The following is an 18,510-nucleotide window of genomic DNA, read 5'->3' as shown; positions in this document are numbered from 1 at the left end:
GATAAAATATATGTGGCAAAATATTAACAAATGATAAATTTGGGTAAAGGATACATGGGACTTCTTTGTATTGTTCTTGCAACTTGTCTGTAAATTTGAAATTATTTTAGGGTGTTACCTACCCTCTTTCTTATCAGTCTTCCAACTGCTTGACCCAGAATCCTCCAGCTCTAAGCCTGGTATCCAGCCACTCTGTTCACTTTAGTGAAAGCTTAGCACCTCTAGGAGCTCAGAGGCCTGAACTAAAGTTTTTAAAAACCGCTAACACATATGACAAAAAATTCGTCAAATTTTGACCACATTGAGTTATCTCCTAGGGATGGGGAACCACCATCTAAATTACTGATCATGGATACCCTATTTGGATATTATCTTTCCAGTCTCCTTTACTATATTTTGTTTTAGAAAGGTAACCAAGGAAGAGACAGAGACATACTTCTTCTCAGATGGCCTGGCATATTATTGAATTCCACAGGGTTGCATTTTTAGAGGCATTGTCATTCAAGAGTGGCCTATTTAGTATCACAGAAACTAAATACGTATTATTGACTTACTTCCTGATTTCACAGCCACAAGGACAACTGCACCTCCCTATAGGTTGTTGCTGAACTTGTCTGAGGCTGTGGTGTTCAGGGATGGATTTAGACCATCTTCATAAAGTCATGGTACAAATAAGCAATTTGTTTAAACACACACACAGTTTCCTAGGTTATTAGTACAATTCATGTCTTCTCTTTTGTCAACAGAAGACAGGGTAAATAGGTACTAAAGGCCAATAGGCATCAAGTTTTCTAACAATGTCTGCGAAACACACTCAACTCTGATTTAACCAATTTCATTGAGCAAAATAATGGGCAGTACAACCAAGTAAGCAACAGTGTGGGCTCTGAACCAGCCCTGGATTCTTCCCAGCTCTATCACTTATTCACTGCATGACTCTGGACAAATATATGCCATTCCTGAACCCCAGTTTCCTCATTTGTGAATAAGGGTCATAACAGTGTTTACTTTGTAAGATGATTACAGGGATTAAATAAGGTAATGCAGCAAAAGCAAATGACCCAATGGATAGCACAGAATAAAGAATCAATGTTGCTGCAATAATAATAGTGATGGCGATAAAAGCAACATGGAGGCGAGCAGTGGTGACTGCATTCTCTTGAAATATGGGCAGCAGTTTTAAGGGAGTCCTTGGGTCTCTTGCCGGGACAACACTGGTAAATAACTGCACACAGGGTGCAGGGTCTATGAACTGTTTGGCAGTTCTACGAACTATGTTCGGCAGAAGAACATTCTCAGCTGGGGGGCAACAAACCCCACAAGTAACTCAGCATTTTACGTCCTAGTAGATAGACAAGCCCCCCAACACACACGCTCCAGAAGACACCCATGCCCATCTGAGAGGGCCCCGGGGGAATACCTCTTCACTATCATGGTTTCATTGTTGTGTTTTGGTCTTTTTTTCAGATTGATTGATTGATTGATTGATTGATTGATAGAAAGCAGGGGCAGAGAAGGAGAGAAAGAGAATCTGAAGCAGGCTCCACACAGCACAGTGCAGAGCCTGACACAGGGCTCGAAATCATGAACCACAAGATCATGACCTGAGCTGAAACCAAGAGTTGGGTACTTAACCAAGGGAACCACCCAGGTGCCCCTGTTTTTTTGTCTTTGGCCTAAGTTTCCTTAATTTATTATGACAATTCAGTTGTTCTCTTTAAATTAGGGTATAATTAACATTAACATTATATTAGTTTTGGTGCATACCATGATTCGGTATCTGTATCCACTGCAAAATGATCACCACAATAAGTCCAGTTAACATCTGTCACTTCACATAGTTACAGAGGAAACATTTTTCCCCCCACGTCACGTGTAGTGCTTTAAATGAAGTAAATGTGGCACTCAGCTGGCTGGCACTTTAGCAGATCAATTCCTCTGGCTTTCAGATGGCATGCCGTAAAGCAAGGCTTTCAACCTGATGAGAACATTCCATTTAAAGTTGGCAGAATATACACCACTTGGCTCAAAATGGATAGCTGACAAGACAGCAGTGGGCATAAAATAAGCAGAAAGAAACTCAGATAGTCACTATATTGGGTTTTAAGGTGTGAAGGGCTTTCTAAACCACCTGACAAAGGAGCTTGGAAGACCAGACCACCATGCACTGAATTTCTTAAATGACTGCTTAGGCCCACTCAGAACTCATTCACAGCATAAGGATCCAGCATACACAGAGGGACTGCTAGAGGCTGATCACGGGAGACGATATGTATATTAATCATTAAAGACACATGATCCCAGAAGTGAGGAATATTGTCTGTGACAGAATGTTTTCTTACTAATTTCTAACATGATGCTAGAGAAAAACAAAAAAACTTACAAAGAGAGAAAATCCAAATACATATATCACATTTATGGATATCCCACAACGAGCAAAACCACACAGAAGGTCTTCAATGCTCAGAGCCACAGAGAACCCCAAAGATCACTAAGGCCACCTGCCATATAGGATGACCAACTCCTCTCCGTCTCCAAACTTTCTTGTCAGTGGTTTTGGGCCATGTTTGCCAGGGCATTTGCTGTCTCCTACAGCAGTCTGTTCTGCTCCTAGACTCTGATGTGGGGAAGGAAGCCCTCCTGTTCCCAAGTCGAAATTTTCTCAGGGCCTCCTCATTGGCAGACTGAACTACCTCTTCATTCAAGTGGTGTTCAAATATCAAAAGGCAATTCTGACATCTCTATTTACACGTCTTCCCCAGACTGTCTTTAGCCATTCCTCAGACCGCCTCACTGTACTAAGAGTGGGACGCAGGTTGAGTTTTGACAGAATGGAACGCCATAAGCCTCAGACTACTGACTCTTGGTGACCACTACCTTTCCCATTTCTACAGGCTTCCATGGTATTCTTTTATTGAGTTACACGGTGAGAGTACGTTTAGCACGTTTGGATGGTGAAAGGTGGTACTTAAGGGCAGCTGTCATCTTAATTTACCTGAACTCTATTGTTTAATGTGTTCCTTCTCCAGGAGTTTCTCAGCATCACAAAAAAATAGGTCTTGGGGAAGACAGGAATACCATAGACACCACTTCTATGGAGGCAGTGTGGTCCAAAGGAAAGACATTTTGTAATAAGGCAAATATGAACTGAAATCCTACCCCTACCTATTTGTTGCCATTTAGATTTTGGACAAATCCTTGGTTTTCACATCTGTACATGTTTCTAATGCCCACATCTCAAGAGTGCTTTAAGGAATCAGTGAGAAAATATGCTATCATATAGCACCCAACCCAATTTTTCATTCCCTTTTTAATGAAAGCACACGTACGAATTTTCTTTAAAATGATAACACATCTAAAAGATCAGACTTGATCTTCTGAAATCTGCTTCCTCTAATTTTCAAACCTCATAGGATATCCATGGTTCAAACCTCACAGGCTATCTAACTGATATTCTATCCAAATGGTCCTTTCATTTAGATACAGTAGGTAATTTGACTGAATGGTCCTACTTACTTTCTGATAATTTACATAAATACAATTGCTCAGCAGATTTTTATGCTGAATCCTAAATTATGTTTGATAAATGATCTGGCTTTTCTTTAAGTTCTGTATATCTTCTGACTTATAATCTGTGACATGCTTGGCTTTTTATCCAATGCTTCCATAAACTCAAAACAGTTCAGAAGATGATCCTTCAACAGTTAAAAACTCAGCACAGCAAAAGAATCAGGAACAAAAGGATACTAAATAATAAAATACAGTTTAATTTTGTTCTACTTTTAACCTTTTCATTTGTAAATGAGGATTTCCCTCACTGAAAATGCCCTCGGGAAGTATCATTAAACCTACCGGCAGAAGTATCATTAAACCTAACCTTTTTCATCCACAGTAGAACAGAAATGGCCACTTCCAGGGGCGCCTGGGTGGCTTGGTCGGTTAAGCGGCCGACTTCGGCTCAGGTCATGATCTCACGGTCCGTGAGTTCGAGCCCCACGTTGGGCTCTGTGCTGACAGCTCAGACCCTGGAGCCTGTTTCAGATTCTGTGTTTCCCTCTCTCTCTGCCCCTCCCCTGTTCATGCTCTGTCTCTCTCTGTCTCAAAGATAAATAAACGTTAAAAAAATTAAAAAAAAAAAAAAAAAGAAATGGCCACTTCCATACCCTGGACCCTGTTCTTATCCTATCCCTTGCTTTCCCACCCTAAAACTGTTCACCATATTCAGTCATTCCTGTTTTGGCTACTAATAGAACCCTGTCTCATAAAACCTTCTTGTACCAATAAGCGACAACATGAATTCTTTCTATTCAGGACAAAATAACCAATCAGAGAAAAGAGTTACAGAATCTGAGACCCAAAAGTCAGTAGAACTGCTGTAGGACATTTAATGGATGAGGCAACCAAGGCCCAGAGACATTAACTGGTGAGATCAAAATTCCACAGCTGATCATAACAGACTGGCCTAGAATGAATGCCTGTCTTCTGACTCAGACAATACAGAGGATTAGCTCCAAAAAGGTTTATTATTTACCATGTTTCCTGCATTATGTTTCTCAAGAACTTTAGTTCCTGAGTGCCAATAGCTACTAGGAAGTGGGGGAAAAATCACTGACTTAAACAAAACTAACAGCCCTCTTTGCTGCAGGACTTCTCAGCGCCTTTAATATTTACTATTCTTGTGTAAATTCACAGGGGACCATAGTCAGCAGTGTTTTCCCAACATTTTTAATCATGGAATTCTTTTGTTTTTAAAAGCATTTTATGGGTAAAGTGTTCCACGAAATATATTTGGAGAGATGTAAAAGTTAATATATGCAATGTAAATTCCTTAAGGACTTTTAAGTTTTAGTACTTTTTGTTCTCTATTTGCTTACATGTGTGTCAATTATGCATGCAAAGCCAGACACATGAACCAATGAAAACTATTTCAACGATACGCCGTTAAAAGTCAAATTTAGTTTATAATATATAAGAAGGACTTTTTCAACGATGATGGGTATACATTAGCTGTCTACCCTTTGATCTAATCTTCTACAAAACAGGCTTCAGATGCATTTAACAAATTAAAGGAAAAGTAGGTTACAGAGACTATGTTACAACATCCGTGGAATTCTTACGTTTAGTTTACTTGCTCTGAATCACAATCAATAGATTAGTCATACAGTCAAGAAACTGCAATAAAAACCATCAGTGACAAAATCAGGCTCACACAAGGCAGACAAGGCAGACAGGTCAAGATGCTGTGAGCTTGAATGCATGGAAGTGAGAAAGCACGCAAGGTCACAGGACTGAGGACAAACCTGAGAAGTATCTCTATTCCACGAGGCCTCTGAGTCCCAGCCTGTATAAAAGGGACTCCCAGAGATCTTTTCAGTGTGTGCAAGTGTACTTTAGAACCACAGCAATGAAACACAGCTTGTTAGGCTCTCTGTGGAATTCAAGTCTGTAAGCCCATGGGGCAAAGGCTGTTGTTCAATAAACACACCTGGTCTTTTCTCAGAGCGCAAACCTTGACCTAGTCTAGGTATGGGGCAGCCCTGCAGCCAGCTGTTTTGAACAAAGCCTGAAAGACAAAACAGCTGGCTGGAGCCCAGTGTAGACTTTCTGCAAGGTCGAGCCCTCTGCAGGAGGAAAGGATCAGCGGATTGACTCAATACAGCAACCTCTCTCTGTTCTGCTGAGGAAGCAGCTTCTTCAACGTATAAAATTCAGGATATCGCTTCTCTGAGGAGGCATTATCTTCTCAGTAAAAAGACGGTTTGGGTTGTTAAAAAGTAGTGCTCTTTTGCAGGAATTCCCTCTCACAAAGCCTAAAATGCAATGCCGTAATTGCACTCGACCCTTTAATACTAGAGAACATGCAAGAGCCTGTGTGAAGAGCTTTGAAGGGGTCGGGGGAAGCAATTCTTCCCATTTCACAGGTCGTATAACGGTATTGCAAACAGTGACAGAGTTCTAATGGCAACTAGAACAAGGGTTTGAGGTGGGAATTTTTAAAGGACATGAAGTGGTTTCCTCATAGCCACATGCTTCATGTTTGTGGGGTAAGGGAAAAAAAAGCTGAAAGAATCAATAAGGTCATGGGAGAAAAACATGAGGCTGGGAGAAGAAGGCAGCAGATCTCGTACCTTCTTTTCTCTCACTTCAAACACTGTCCCCCCGCCCCCATTTAAAACTTTTAAACCCATTTTCTCCTTTAAAAAATAACACGCCGGGGCACCTGGCTGGCTCAGTTTATTAAGCAGTCTGGCTGTTGATTCCGGCTCAGAGCATGATCTCACGGTTCTTGAGACTGAGCCGCGTGTCGGGCTCTGTGCTGACAGGAGGGAGTCTGCTTGGGATTTTCTCCCTCTGACCCTCTCCAGCTCTCGCACACACGCTCTCTCTCTCAAAATAAACAAATAAACTTAAAAAAAAAAAGGCAGTAAGAACATAATAAGTACTTACAACTCTAGCCTCCATCACTAAAATGCTGGTGTAGATCCTTCCAGACTGTTTAGTATGCCTATATATGCCAGATTTATAAAGTTGGGGTTTTTTTCTAAAAAATAGAATCATACCTATATCGTTTTGAGACCTGTATTTTTACACAATGGTATGTTGTGAACTTCTTCCTATGTCTATAAAAGTAGCCCTGGTCACCCCATCCCTCAGGGTGGTGAGACACAGGTAAGGAGCATAGACTGTGGGCCAGGGAGGCTAGGATACAAGTCTCAGGTTGTCCACTTTCTACCGCTATCTTACACAGGAAGCTCTTCAGCTTCTTGAAGGTTCAGCTTTCTTATCTGTGCAACAAAAACTACAATAACATCTGCTCCATAGGTTGCTTCTAGAATGAAATGAAACAGTGCATGGAAAGTGCTTAACAAATACCTGATATAATAGCTATGTGCTCAATATGAGGTCGCTATTTTTATTATTGTGGCTGTTGAGTCTTCTACCGTGTAATTATAGTACATTAAAAAATGCAATTTCCCTATTGTTTGGCATTTAGGTTATTTCTAATTAAAAAAAAAAACTTTCTATTTTGAAATCATCATAGATTTATAGGAAGTGGCAAAAGTAGTATAGGGAAGTCTGGGGTACCCTGTATCCAGTTCCCACGGGGGTAACATCTTACATAACTATGCTACAATATCCAACCCAGGAGAAATGACATCTTATTCAGCCATCACCAGTTTCACATGCTCTTATGTGTGTGAAATATAGGTCAAGGCAATTTTATCACATGCATGGGTTCATGGAACCACCACCACAATTAGGATCAGAACTTTGCATTACCACCAAGATCCCTCCCGATACCCCTTCATAATCACACCCATACTTTTCCCCTTTCCCCCTCCCTCTCCCTAAGCCCTGGCAACCACTAATCTCTTCTCCAGCAACACCATTTTATCCCTTCAAAAGTATTAATAGGTGGAATACACTATGTCACCATTTGAACCTGGCTACTTTCACTCATCATAATGTCCTTGAGATCCATCCAAGGAACTATGCATATCAGTATCTGTTCGTTTGTATCGTTGAGCTGTATCCCACTGTGTGGACGTCCCATAGTTTGTTTAATCATGCGCCTGTTGAAGGACACTTGGGTTGTTCCAATCTTTGGCTAATAGCTAATACAAATAAACCCGCTCGGAACATTTGTGTGTAGGGTTTTGTGTAGACTTAAGTTTACATTTCTCTGGGATAAATGCCCAGGAATGTGAATGTTGAGTTATATGGTAAGTGCATGTTTAGTTTTATATAAAGCTGCCAAACCATTGTCCAGAGTGGCTGCCCCATCTCTCATTGCCGCCAGCAATATATGAGAGATCTAGTTTCTCTGTGTTCTCACCAGCATTTGGTACTGTCTTGTTTTGGAGCTATAATCGGGGTATGGTAATCTCATCCTGGCTTTAATTTGCATTTCCCTAATGGCTAATGATGTTGAACATCTATTTCTAATTTTTTATATAAGCAGTGCTACAATGGGTATCTCTATTTGGGTGAATTTTAAATTCATTCCTATGAATGAATTCTTCAAAGTGGAATTGCTGGATAGATTTTTTTTTTTTTTAACTTGAAACATAATGTCATACTGCTCTCTGGAAGAGTACCAATTGATAGCCCCCATCAGCAGCATGTGAACCACTCAGCTTTTAAAGAATACCTAACACTCTCACTATTTCCCCTAAGGGCTTAAAAAGAAACTTCTTGTCAATACATTCCCTAGTACCCGAGAAATAAAGTAAAAATTAGATTGCCCCAAATCCTAACAGAGCAGAAAATGAACCAACCAAGATTCCCTCTCCAAGGACATCCCACATCCAGACATGCATCTAACATTTTCATCAAACACATTAGGAAGAAAGAAAACTCATTTACCTTTATGAGCAATATGACACAGTTCTTCTTGCATTTTAGAAAACTCTGATGAGGTTTCAGAGCCATCAGAATAATTTTTCTCTTCTCCAAAATCTAATGTTGACAAATTAGGGTTGGAGGAATGTAGTCTTACTGGGCCAGGAAAAGGTTTAGGGACCTAAAGTGACACCAAAGGGAGACATTTCTTTTCAGATGCAAATGGCTTAGAATATTTACTGTTTCTAAGATTAGAAAGCAGTGCAAGAAGAACATTTTCTAGGTACATCTTTCTGTTGAGATAACTTAAAAATAAGTGAAAACCCAGGAAAGCACTTTCTCCAGCAACTTGCTCTGGCTTCTTGCAAAAGAAAAATGGGTGAGAAATCACATGTTCTTTTGGAGATGATAGAAGCATTAAAGCTCTAGGTTGAAATGACAGCTAAAGCTGCCAGGCTCTTTCCCATTGATACTCAATTCCTTCCTCCTGGCAATAATCACCCAGTATCTATGTTGTTAACAGTGCATAGGTTTAAAAATGTTTCTTTAATTTGCATCTGGTGCTTCTACAAAAGCAACTTCTCACATGCTTGTACACAAATCACTCTTTGCTTCAAAAATTCTTAATCTCCACCCCTAAGGTGCTTTGAACAAAGAGTGTATAAGAGTATAGCAGATCGCTTATCCATTACGCTCCTGATTTATTTGACCCTAACAATGTCCCAATTTAACATGCAATGGCTGAGCTGCAAATCTTGGCCTCTGGCTTGGCTGTGCACTGGGAAAGTAGGTGGCCAGTGTAACACAGTGAAACTCTGATGGGGGTTTGGGAGGTTGGAGACAAGAGACAAGAGAGAGTCTGCACAATGTCCCATTTCCAGAGAACTCAGTCAGTGGGCTCAAAGGGATGAGTTGTCCATGGACTGGCAGAACAGGCGGGTCGGAGCACACACACAATGAGGGAAGAGGGCAGGCAGGCCAAGCATATATAAAGGGGAAACCAAAGTCCTAGAAATGGCTGCAGCCCCTCCAACCTCATACCATTTTCCCCTTACCCAATTCTACTACATGCTTATCCTAGTATCCAGAAAATCTAAGTGATTAAATTTCCCTCTGCCCAGGGTATTTATGAGAACTATAGAAAATCCACTTGTCTATTCTATTTGAGTCCAAGCAGCCCCCAGCATGCGGCATGGAGAGCAGGGAAGCGATGGTTACCTGCAGTGTTCCTTTAGCATCTTTGCCAATAGCTCTGGACCGCCACCTCCTGTGTGATCTTTTTTCCTTTTTAGGACTTTCAAAAGCTCCACCCTTTGTTTCAAAACAGGAAAGAGAGCACAGAAAGTAAGGGAAAACTGCAAGCAAAGTGCCCACCTCCATCCCCTTGAATTTGGCTGAAGCAACCGGCCAGATAATGTCCTACTGTTAGTACGAGGCTGGGGAGGAGAGAGGAAAGCAGGAAAACACCAGAATGCACACAGAAGAGGGATCTGGCTGACCTGGATGGCGTTGATAGCTGGCGCCGAATAGGTCCGATGCAGGACGTCCATACTTTGTAGGAGCTGGCTCATTTCCACCAGGTAGGCATGACAGTGTGCCAGGTCTGGGGGACAGGAGCAAAAGGAAGCTTCATAGCTCTTATCTTGGCATCCAGGTTTCACTATGCTAGTGCCAACTACCTTCTGTACTCGTCTATACTATTTGATTTTCATCCGTACGGGGAAGAAATTTTATTTCCTTTTTTACAGAAGAGGCAGTATACTGTCACGGTTAAGCGCACAGATTCGGAGCACCAGGCTGCCTCGGTTTGAACACTTCATGAACTGTGAATCTTGGGTGAATTCCGTAACTTCTCTGTGCCTCAGTTCCCTCATCTGGGAAAGGGAGATAATTATATACCTGCTTTCATATGTTGAATGGTTGACATATGCAGCATGCTTGTAGAGTGCTGGCATACTGTGAACACTAAATAAATCAGCTATCATCATTATTACCATTATTTCAAGTATTACATCATCTGCTTATAAGGACTCCAGACAGGCTAAATGAATAAAACAAAATGAAGGTTATATTGGTCTCTAAGGAAAACTGTGGATCAGGGACCCATATGAGACTTTGATGATCCTCTGCAGGTTGACCTCAGAGGAACTAACCTAAGTTCTCATACCAATTCCTCCGTCACTAACTCCAAAGATAGTCCTTAATTTGCCGCTCACTGGATGATGCCTTAAGAGAGTGGCTTTCAAACTTTGGCATCACCAGAATTAACTGGAGAACTTGTTAAACCACAGATCATTAAGATCCGCCCCCCCGCCCCCACTCCGGTTTCTGATTTGGTCTATCTGGGTTGAGCCTGAGAATCTGCATTTCAAATAAGTCTGCAGGCCAGGCCAATGCTGCCAGCCTAGAGGGCACTTCAAGGACTACCTGTGCCAAAATGTCAGTCCGTGAAGTTCTTGACTGTGAGGGCCAAACCTATATGGCTCCAGGTGTGACAGTATCTGCATTCAACAGGAGAAAATGCAATTTTCAAGGCCACCACCTGGTATAGTGGCTCTCAGTCATGGCTCTGCTTTAAAATCAACTGGGGAAATTTTTAAATTATCTATGTGCAAGTTCCATCTCAGATAATTAATTCAGAGTGTCCCCAATCCCACTGGTGACTTGTTTTGGGTTTTTTTAGTTCCCTGGGTGGTTCTGAGCTAATTAGGGATGAGACCACTGAGCTTCCTTATGGAAGAGTTTTTAATCCTGACTCTTTATCAGAGTCATTTGGGAAACTTTAAAAAATCAGTCATACCAAGACCCCAGTCCAGGCCAATTTAAAGACACTCTTGTGAACAGTGGGTACTCTTGCATTTTAAAAGCTTTCTTGGGGCACCTGGGTGGCTCAGTTAAGCGTCTGACTCTTAGTTTTGGCTCAGGTCATGATCTCATGGATCATGAGTTCAAGCCCCGCATCAGGCTCTGTGCTGACCGTGTGGAGCCTGCTTGGGATTCTCCCTCTCTCCCTCTCTCTCTCTCTCTCTGTCCTCCCCACTGCCATCTCCCCCAGTCTCTCTCAAAATAAATAAATGAACTTTAAAAAAAAGCTCTCTTGGTGATTCTAGAGTACAACCACGGTAGAGAACTCCTATTTTGTGGGGATCTCCATTTGGTTCACCCACTCACCTTTAAAAGTGACTCCCAATCTTAGATGTGCACCCCTGTCATTTTTGGCACTTAAAAGAAATAGCACCCTTGAAGACTGTGATCTAGTAGGTCCAAATGGAAATCAGACCTGAGTGCTTAAAGAATATGAAAAGCAACCTGTGTGCACACACACCCAGGCACGGATGTCAAGTTCAAATGTAGACCACTGATAGGGAGACTCATCCAAGGTGTATATACTAACCGAGTCCAATCTACAAGCCACGACTGCAAGAAGCAGAGTTTTCAAGTCACTTTACCTTTCGAGCACTTTTCCATGTCCTCTGAAGACTGTAACCATAATGGAACACGGGTCTCACCACCACAAGAAAATGATAAATTGCTTCCAGTTTGAATTGAATTCTGCTTTGATATACTGCTACGCTGTTGCACAGATGACAAAAGCACATTATAAATGAAAACAGAGCCCAGTGAGAACACTTTAGGGTAAAGGACAACAAAGTAAGCTAGTCGCTAATGGAAGCCATCTGCCTGTAATGGGGAAGAAGCTTCCACAAAGCGCTCCACTAGAGACTTTAAGCTCTGGCTGTCACCTCAGCCTGGCCAAACCATGCTCTCGTGCCTTGGACCTGTGGTCCTTAATTTCTTCTTCTGTCAAATGATAATCATGACAAAATAATAGCATAAATGTTGGGAAATTTTGTAATCCTGTACGGCTATAAACATACTTACTGCATTGTACAAGCAGATAAGAAAATCAAAGTCAAAATGGTCAAGGGAAATCTGGAAGAATCAGGACTATTAAATCCCTCCTTATGTGCTATTCTTCAGTTACTGTCCCAGAGATAACGGATACTCCTCGGACCCGGAGTCTGACCAACTGGACAAACATTTCTCCCCACAAGCTGTTCTTCCTTTAGTCAGAGCCCCCCATTTGGGACACCCCCACACAAAGCCACTCCCTTCCTTTAAATTACCTTCCTACTTGAAATGGAGTCTAAGACACCAGACGCAGAGTCTGTGACTGTGGATCCTTGGAAATAGTGATTAACATCATGTGGAAACATGGCGATTTCATTCTGACGATACATTCTGTGGTGGCGGAGTTTAGATACCCACTCATCAAAGACTTCTTCTGACTTTACCTAAATGATATTAAATTGAAAGAGGGAAACAAGAGCGTCACTCACTCAAAGAAGCAATTATTCATCAAATTGAGACACCCTCTGTTTTCATGTTGGCACATGTAGAAATGTAGAAATATCAGTTTGTTGATTTAGTTTATATTTACGTGATTTATAGGAGCAAGTTTGAGAAGGAAATGGAGAATAAAAATGATCAAAACCTTCACTTAGGCTTTCAGTGAAAGGGCCCAATTGTTATGCTATTATTACAAAAGCAAAACATTACTACTTATATTAAACAAATCAACTAGAATTCATATTTATCTGTCTCTTAAAGCATTTCCAAGTTCACATGTCCCCACTCCTTGTATTCTTACTGAAGACACTAGCACTTTTATAATTCAGACTTTTCTGGAAAAGTATTATTGGTGATTTCCGAGATTTTTCAAACACACCTACACAAACATTTAGCCATTTTCTCCATAAATGAGTATCTATCAAAGTTTACTTCCCACGAAGAATAATGTTTATAACTAGCAACTTTTATTATAAAGTATTTCATAAAAGCACTAACCAGAATGTAACAAGCACCTATACAGTAGATATTTCTTAGTAGTTAATGCTTTGTGTGTATAAGGGTATATTAATATTTTCAAAATGAAAAATGATAAATATCTATATATTAGAACAGAGACTCATGAAGTGGCAACTTAAAAATCACCCCAAAGGATGCATGGTAGGTTAACTTCCAAAAAGAAAAATCCAGGTCAATCTGTTAAAATCGTCACTAATGCTACTGCTGAGAGCAAGGATGTGGAAATAAATGTCAGCAGCCATCACTCATTTAGGAAATGGTACGTCGGCTCTTAGGTTTATTGTGTTGATTAGAAGTACATACAAGACTTAAAACCCCTCCAGGTGCTTATTGAATAGATCATTTATAAGAAAAAGCAAAACAGACTTAGATCTTTTTGTCTCCCCCTAAATTATGTTCTCAAAATGTATTTCATTTCCCAGATGTGGTTACAGCAGGAATTTTACAAGAATCTTCTGTCATCCTTTGCACTGATCTGCTCTTAGAGGCCCTTAAAAAATCGGCACCCAAAGTATTCATCTTGACTCATTTTTTATTGGTTAAATAAGGCAGAATAAAAGTACTTTATTAAATAACTGTTCAGGGTTCTGTTCCAAACTCACAAGTAGTTATAGGACTGTAGGGAGACACCCACTTAACCTCTCAGCCGCCCAGACTCTTCATCTATAAAAATAACAAAATGGGACTGGATGGCCACCATTTAAAAACTGCCAGACTCGGGGCACCTGGGTGGCTCGGTCGGTTGAGCGTCTGACTTCGGCTCAGGTCATGATCTCGCGGTCCGTGGGTTCGAGCCCCGTGTCGGGCTCTGTGCTGACTGCTCAGAGCCTGGAGCCTGTTTCAGATTCTGTGTCTCCCTCTCTCTCTGCCCCTCCCCTGTTCATGCTCTGTCTCTCTCTGTCTCAAAAATAAATAAACATTAAAAAAAAAAATTAAAAAAAAAAAACAACTGCCAGACTCTGAGGCTATTAAGGAAGACCCTCAGATGAGCACACATATCCACACTAACACTCACAGCTGATGGTCAAACAAATGAACAAGAAATATGAACAGAACTTGGGGCGCCTGGGTGGCGCAGTCGGTTAAGCGTCCGACTTCAGCCAGGTCACGATCTCGCGGTCCGTGAGTTCGAGCCCCGAGTCAGGCTCTGGGCTGATGGCTCGGAGCCTAGAGCCTGTTTCCGATTCTGTGTCTTCCTCTCTCTCTGCCCCTCCCCCGTTCATGCTCTGTCTCTCTCTGTCCCAAAAATAAATAAACGTTGAAAAAAAAAAAAATTAAAAAAAAAAAAAGAAATATGAACAGAACTTAAAGTGAATCAACACAGAGAAATATTAAACTGTATTTATCATGATATCAGTATTCAATGTTATTTTAAGGCACTCTGGTTCTTTAAAAATTAGGAATTAATCATTACTTTTATTCTGTTAACTAGAATAAGTGGATGAACAAGAACCTCTTAATTCCTGACCATGTCATAACAGTAGTAAGAGTCACTGGAAGTACGTGGAGAAACTGAAACTATTCTAGAAGAGAATGATCTTTGGAACAGGGGGTGAGTGGGATATTTTTTCTTAATTTTTTTTTTTTTTCAGTCATTCTCAACCAAGGAACATTTGGCAATGGGAGACTTTTTCTGGCTGTTATAATTGAATGGGGCTTGTTACCAATATCTAGTGGGTAGAGGCCAAGGATGCCCCTCAACATCCTATAATACACAGGACAGGCCCCACAGCAAAACCTTCTCCAGCCCATGATGTCAGTAGTGTCAAGGGTGAGAAACCCTCCTTTACACAAGTAACTAGGGGCTAAGGCTAGGAAACAGTATAGATTTGACCATCCTGTGCAGTCAATCAAGCACCTGTCTTATGCATATGTTGGCATAAGCACCACATATATGCTATGGGAAGAGTATGGGGCATCTTAAGACGTGGAACTCATCATCTCATGCTTTCATTTTTCCATCCCCCAGCTCTAATTCCCAATATTCCAAGTAATTTGCACAAGTAACAAAAGAGTCTTAATATCTTCTCAATTAATTCCTAACATTCGGGTACCACCTAATAATTATACACAAAAACTAAACCTATTGAGCTTACTGAAGGCTGGGCATTATGCCAAGTTTCCTACATGCAGCCTTTTCTACATGGGCACTATAATAATTCCCATTCTGGGGAAGGGTGGTGAGGAAACGGAGACTTTCAGGGATTATAAAATGTGCCAAAGGCCAACAGCTAGTAAGTAGCCAGGTCCAGATCTGGTTCAGAAGCTCTTAAATCATGCTTAGAACCATCTACACCAGCTATAGGGGACAGGGCAGAAGATGGTAGTTAAGCAGCTTTCAGAGGTCCTACTTGGAAGCCCATACTCAAGGAGAAAAGTTCCTGACATCCGCTGTAGAATGAGAATTTTAATTGGCTGAAGTGGTAAGACTAAATATTCAATATGGTGTTTCAGGGAACATACGTTAACCTTTGGTAAATGGTTCTTCACTAAAGTAGGTACAATCTGGGGGAAGGAGGGGTTATTTGGAAACATGAAGATTTTTTTTATTATTGATTGTTGTCACAATCATGGTATGTATGTGGGGGGGGGATACCTAGGGGATAGGGGACAAAGATGCTAAACCTTTGGCAGTGTGAGAGACAGTCCTGCACAATGAAGAACCGTCCCATTTAAGATCAATAGCATCTGTTAAAAATACTCTCACAGTGAAGATCTTCTACACGTTGGTTGGATCATTTGAAATATTCAAAAGCCATCACCAACAGTACTATAACTGACATCCCTTTGCAACACACAGAAACTGTGCAGTAGGAGGTAGCATCTGGGAAGCAATCTCACCTTCAGATGGTAGATGTGCTCTTCGGTATCCAGATCTATGCATTTTGATGACTTCTTCACAGACATCACTGAGAGCCCAACGTCAATGCAGCCATGAAGCTTCTCTCTCTCTATCTGCCGAGACACGGAGAGGGCCACTTGAGGTTTGTGGTGTTAAAAACAGTAGTAACATCCCTGATGTTCCTTTCCTCTAGCCTCACTTTCAACATCCACTAATATAAGTATAATAACTATGACTTACCAAGCATCTGGTGTGAACCAGTACTGAATTAAGTGCTGCACATGCATGATCCGTTTTAGTCTCTGAGGGGTTTGGTAACAAGTGGCTTGCACAGCCAGTGAGTGAGAAAGCGAGAAAGTAAGTGACTGACTCCCACAGCAATGGATTCACCAGTTAGCTGTACTGCCTTCCACAGAATTAGTTTCTAGTATCTAAATTCATTTGGAAGTGATTTAAAAAGAGGAGTAAAGGCAGAAAGCTAAGACAGGCCACTGTGGGTGAGGCATTTTCTACAAATTTTCTACAAGCAACCCTACAAGACAAGAACTCGAGGAGTTAAGGGGAGTGAGAAAGAAGAGAGAAGTGCTGGGTGAGAGAAGGACCTGCACAAAGGGCAGGACCAACAGTCATTCCAGCCCTCCGGGGCTATCTGCCTAGTGTTAACACAACAGGGAAATTCACATCACCTTCATCAAGGGCCTTCTCCACCAAACCCCCTTGGTCACTGTAAGAGTGGGAGTGATACTTGTTGTATGTTTTGCTCCGGTTATCTCAGGGGGAAACATGTTTTCCAACCCAAACAACCCCTCAGCCCAACCCTAAGACCAGAAAAGACCCCTGGATGTGCAGTTAGGTGTGGAGAGGAGACCTTCACCCTTCACTTGGTGGGCAAACTGAGCCCACCCAAAACCCAGGGCCGGGACACCGTGGAGCACACACCTCTGGTCCATGTGAAAGAACTATTCCTCCCTATGGTTTCCAGTTCAGAAAAAGGCCATCCCCAAATGTGTATGATTTCATCCATGGGGTGACAACTATTAGCCCTGCAGAGTACTTTTATAACATATTTGATTAATAAGAAGACTTACATCGGTTTGGCTCTTGGCATATTTCAAGATTCCTTTGTCCAGATAGAAAAATCTCTGTGGGGAAGAAAGTAAAATTCACTAAGATGTTCCATTTAAAGATCCATCCTTCCCTGGGTCCCAATTTTCAACTTCAAATTAAAGGCAAGTGCCTGAGAATCAACTAAGTACAGCACCTAAGTACTGATGAGGGCAATGTGGGAGCAAATAAAGGTAATGTCAAGGCCAATGTCTTACCTTGTGCCAGCCTTTCAAGGGCCATTTCCTCTTTTTCAGCAAGAATCCTTTCTGCATGGGCGGCTCCTGGGTGTAACTCATCTCTCCTCTCAGCCCTTCCACCACCTCCCAGCTGTCCTGTTCCAATAAAACAGCTCGTGTTTAAATGGCTACCTTTAAAAATAATAACCATGTTCAGAAGCACTGTGTCCTAGTGGGAAATCCATCCAAGACGGTGAGCTTGGCTGGGTTTGTTGGGGAGAATAAGTTAAAATTTAATTTTCATACAGGTCCTAGATTTCATGGATTTAATACTGTAATTTAATGGCATCAAATTTGATTTTTTTTTCAAAAAAAAAAAACATTGCCTAGAAGGGAATGTTTCTCTCTCTTTTGGTGCTTGAACACAGTTAATGGTAAAGCTTTTACTCTAAATTCTATTTTGGTTACCTTTGACATCATCACACATTTACTGTTTACTCGCCACGAGACTTCAGTCTGAATTTTAACCAAAAGCTACATAAGTCAGGTGGGAATATGAGGAAACTGGCTTAAGAACTGGCTGAAAAGTATGAGATGGAATGCAAGTTGGTAAACACAACAATTTGGTTGAAATGATGATTCAGTTGCAAGCTAATCTCTTCAAATTCCAGATATTTAAATATTGGAAATTGTAAAGCATCAAAAAGGTGTTTAAGAAACAAGCATTTTTACCCTTTGTTCCCAGAAATGTCCTCCACACCCTTCTTTTGTTTCAAAAACTTTTGGGGGGAGGGCAATTTTTGCTCTACTGAGCTGTTTGTAATTTTGAAGAGATACAAACAGTTATTACAACCAATCTTCTGTTGTTGGCTATCTAGGTTGTGTCAACTAATTGACTGAAAAAGGATTTAAAAGGGAAACACTAAAGAAAAACACTAAAGATTCTGAAAATTTATTTTTAAATGCTTAAAAATGCACAAACTATTGCAAAACTACCAAGATAGACCAAAATTGACAATACTTTAGAGGCTGAGATAATGGATTTTTATTTTACTAATGGATTAGCATACATGAAATGTACAGATATTAAGAGTACAGCCTGATGACCTTCAACACCTCTACCATCAGTAACTACCATCCAGATCAGTCAGAAACATTTCCAACACAGGATAA

At 41.1% G+C, this 18,510-nt stretch overlaps 1 protein-coding gene across 6 annotated transcripts in view; it reads right to left on the bottom strand.

The window, feature by feature from the left end:
- The window catches only part of OSBPL3 (oxysterol binding protein like 3), a 178,782-nt gene that overhangs the window by 51,108 nt on the left and 109,164 nt on the right, over positions 1 to 18,510 (bottom strand). For 4 of the 6 annotated variants that reach the window (XM_086694139.1, XM_086694148.1, XM_025930045.2 and 1 more), the window contains 8 exons: positions 17,377 to 17,493; positions 17,143 to 17,196; positions 16,054 to 16,167; positions 12,471 to 12,638; positions 11,793 to 11,916; positions 9,843 to 9,946; positions 9,562 to 9,654; positions 8,368 to 8,524 (listed from right to left, as the gene is read on the bottom strand). In XM_086694139.1, the coding sequence (XP_086550265.1) occupies positions 8,368 to 8,524; positions 9,562 to 9,654; positions 9,843 to 9,946; positions 11,793 to 11,916; positions 12,471 to 12,638; positions 16,054 to 16,167; positions 17,143 to 17,196; positions 17,377 to 17,493 (931 nt within the window). The remainder of the gene's footprint in view (positions 1 to 8,367; positions 8,525 to 9,561; positions 9,655 to 9,842; positions 9,947 to 11,792; positions 11,917 to 12,470; positions 12,639 to 16,053; positions 16,168 to 17,142; positions 17,197 to 17,376; positions 17,494 to 18,510) is intronic. The other 2 variants (XM_025930046.2, XM_025930048.2) reach the window with 1 other exon arrangement.

The sequence above is a fragment of the Puma concolor genome, chromosome A2, assembly GCF_028749965.1.
Source record: "Puma concolor isolate L17-30 chromosome A2, mPumCon1.1.hap2, whole genome shotgun sequence".
NCBI classification, from domain to species: domain Eukaryota; kingdom Metazoa; phylum Chordata; class Mammalia; order Carnivora; family Felidae; genus Puma; species Puma concolor.
This window is presented reverse-complemented; position numbering and strand designations above follow the sequence as displayed.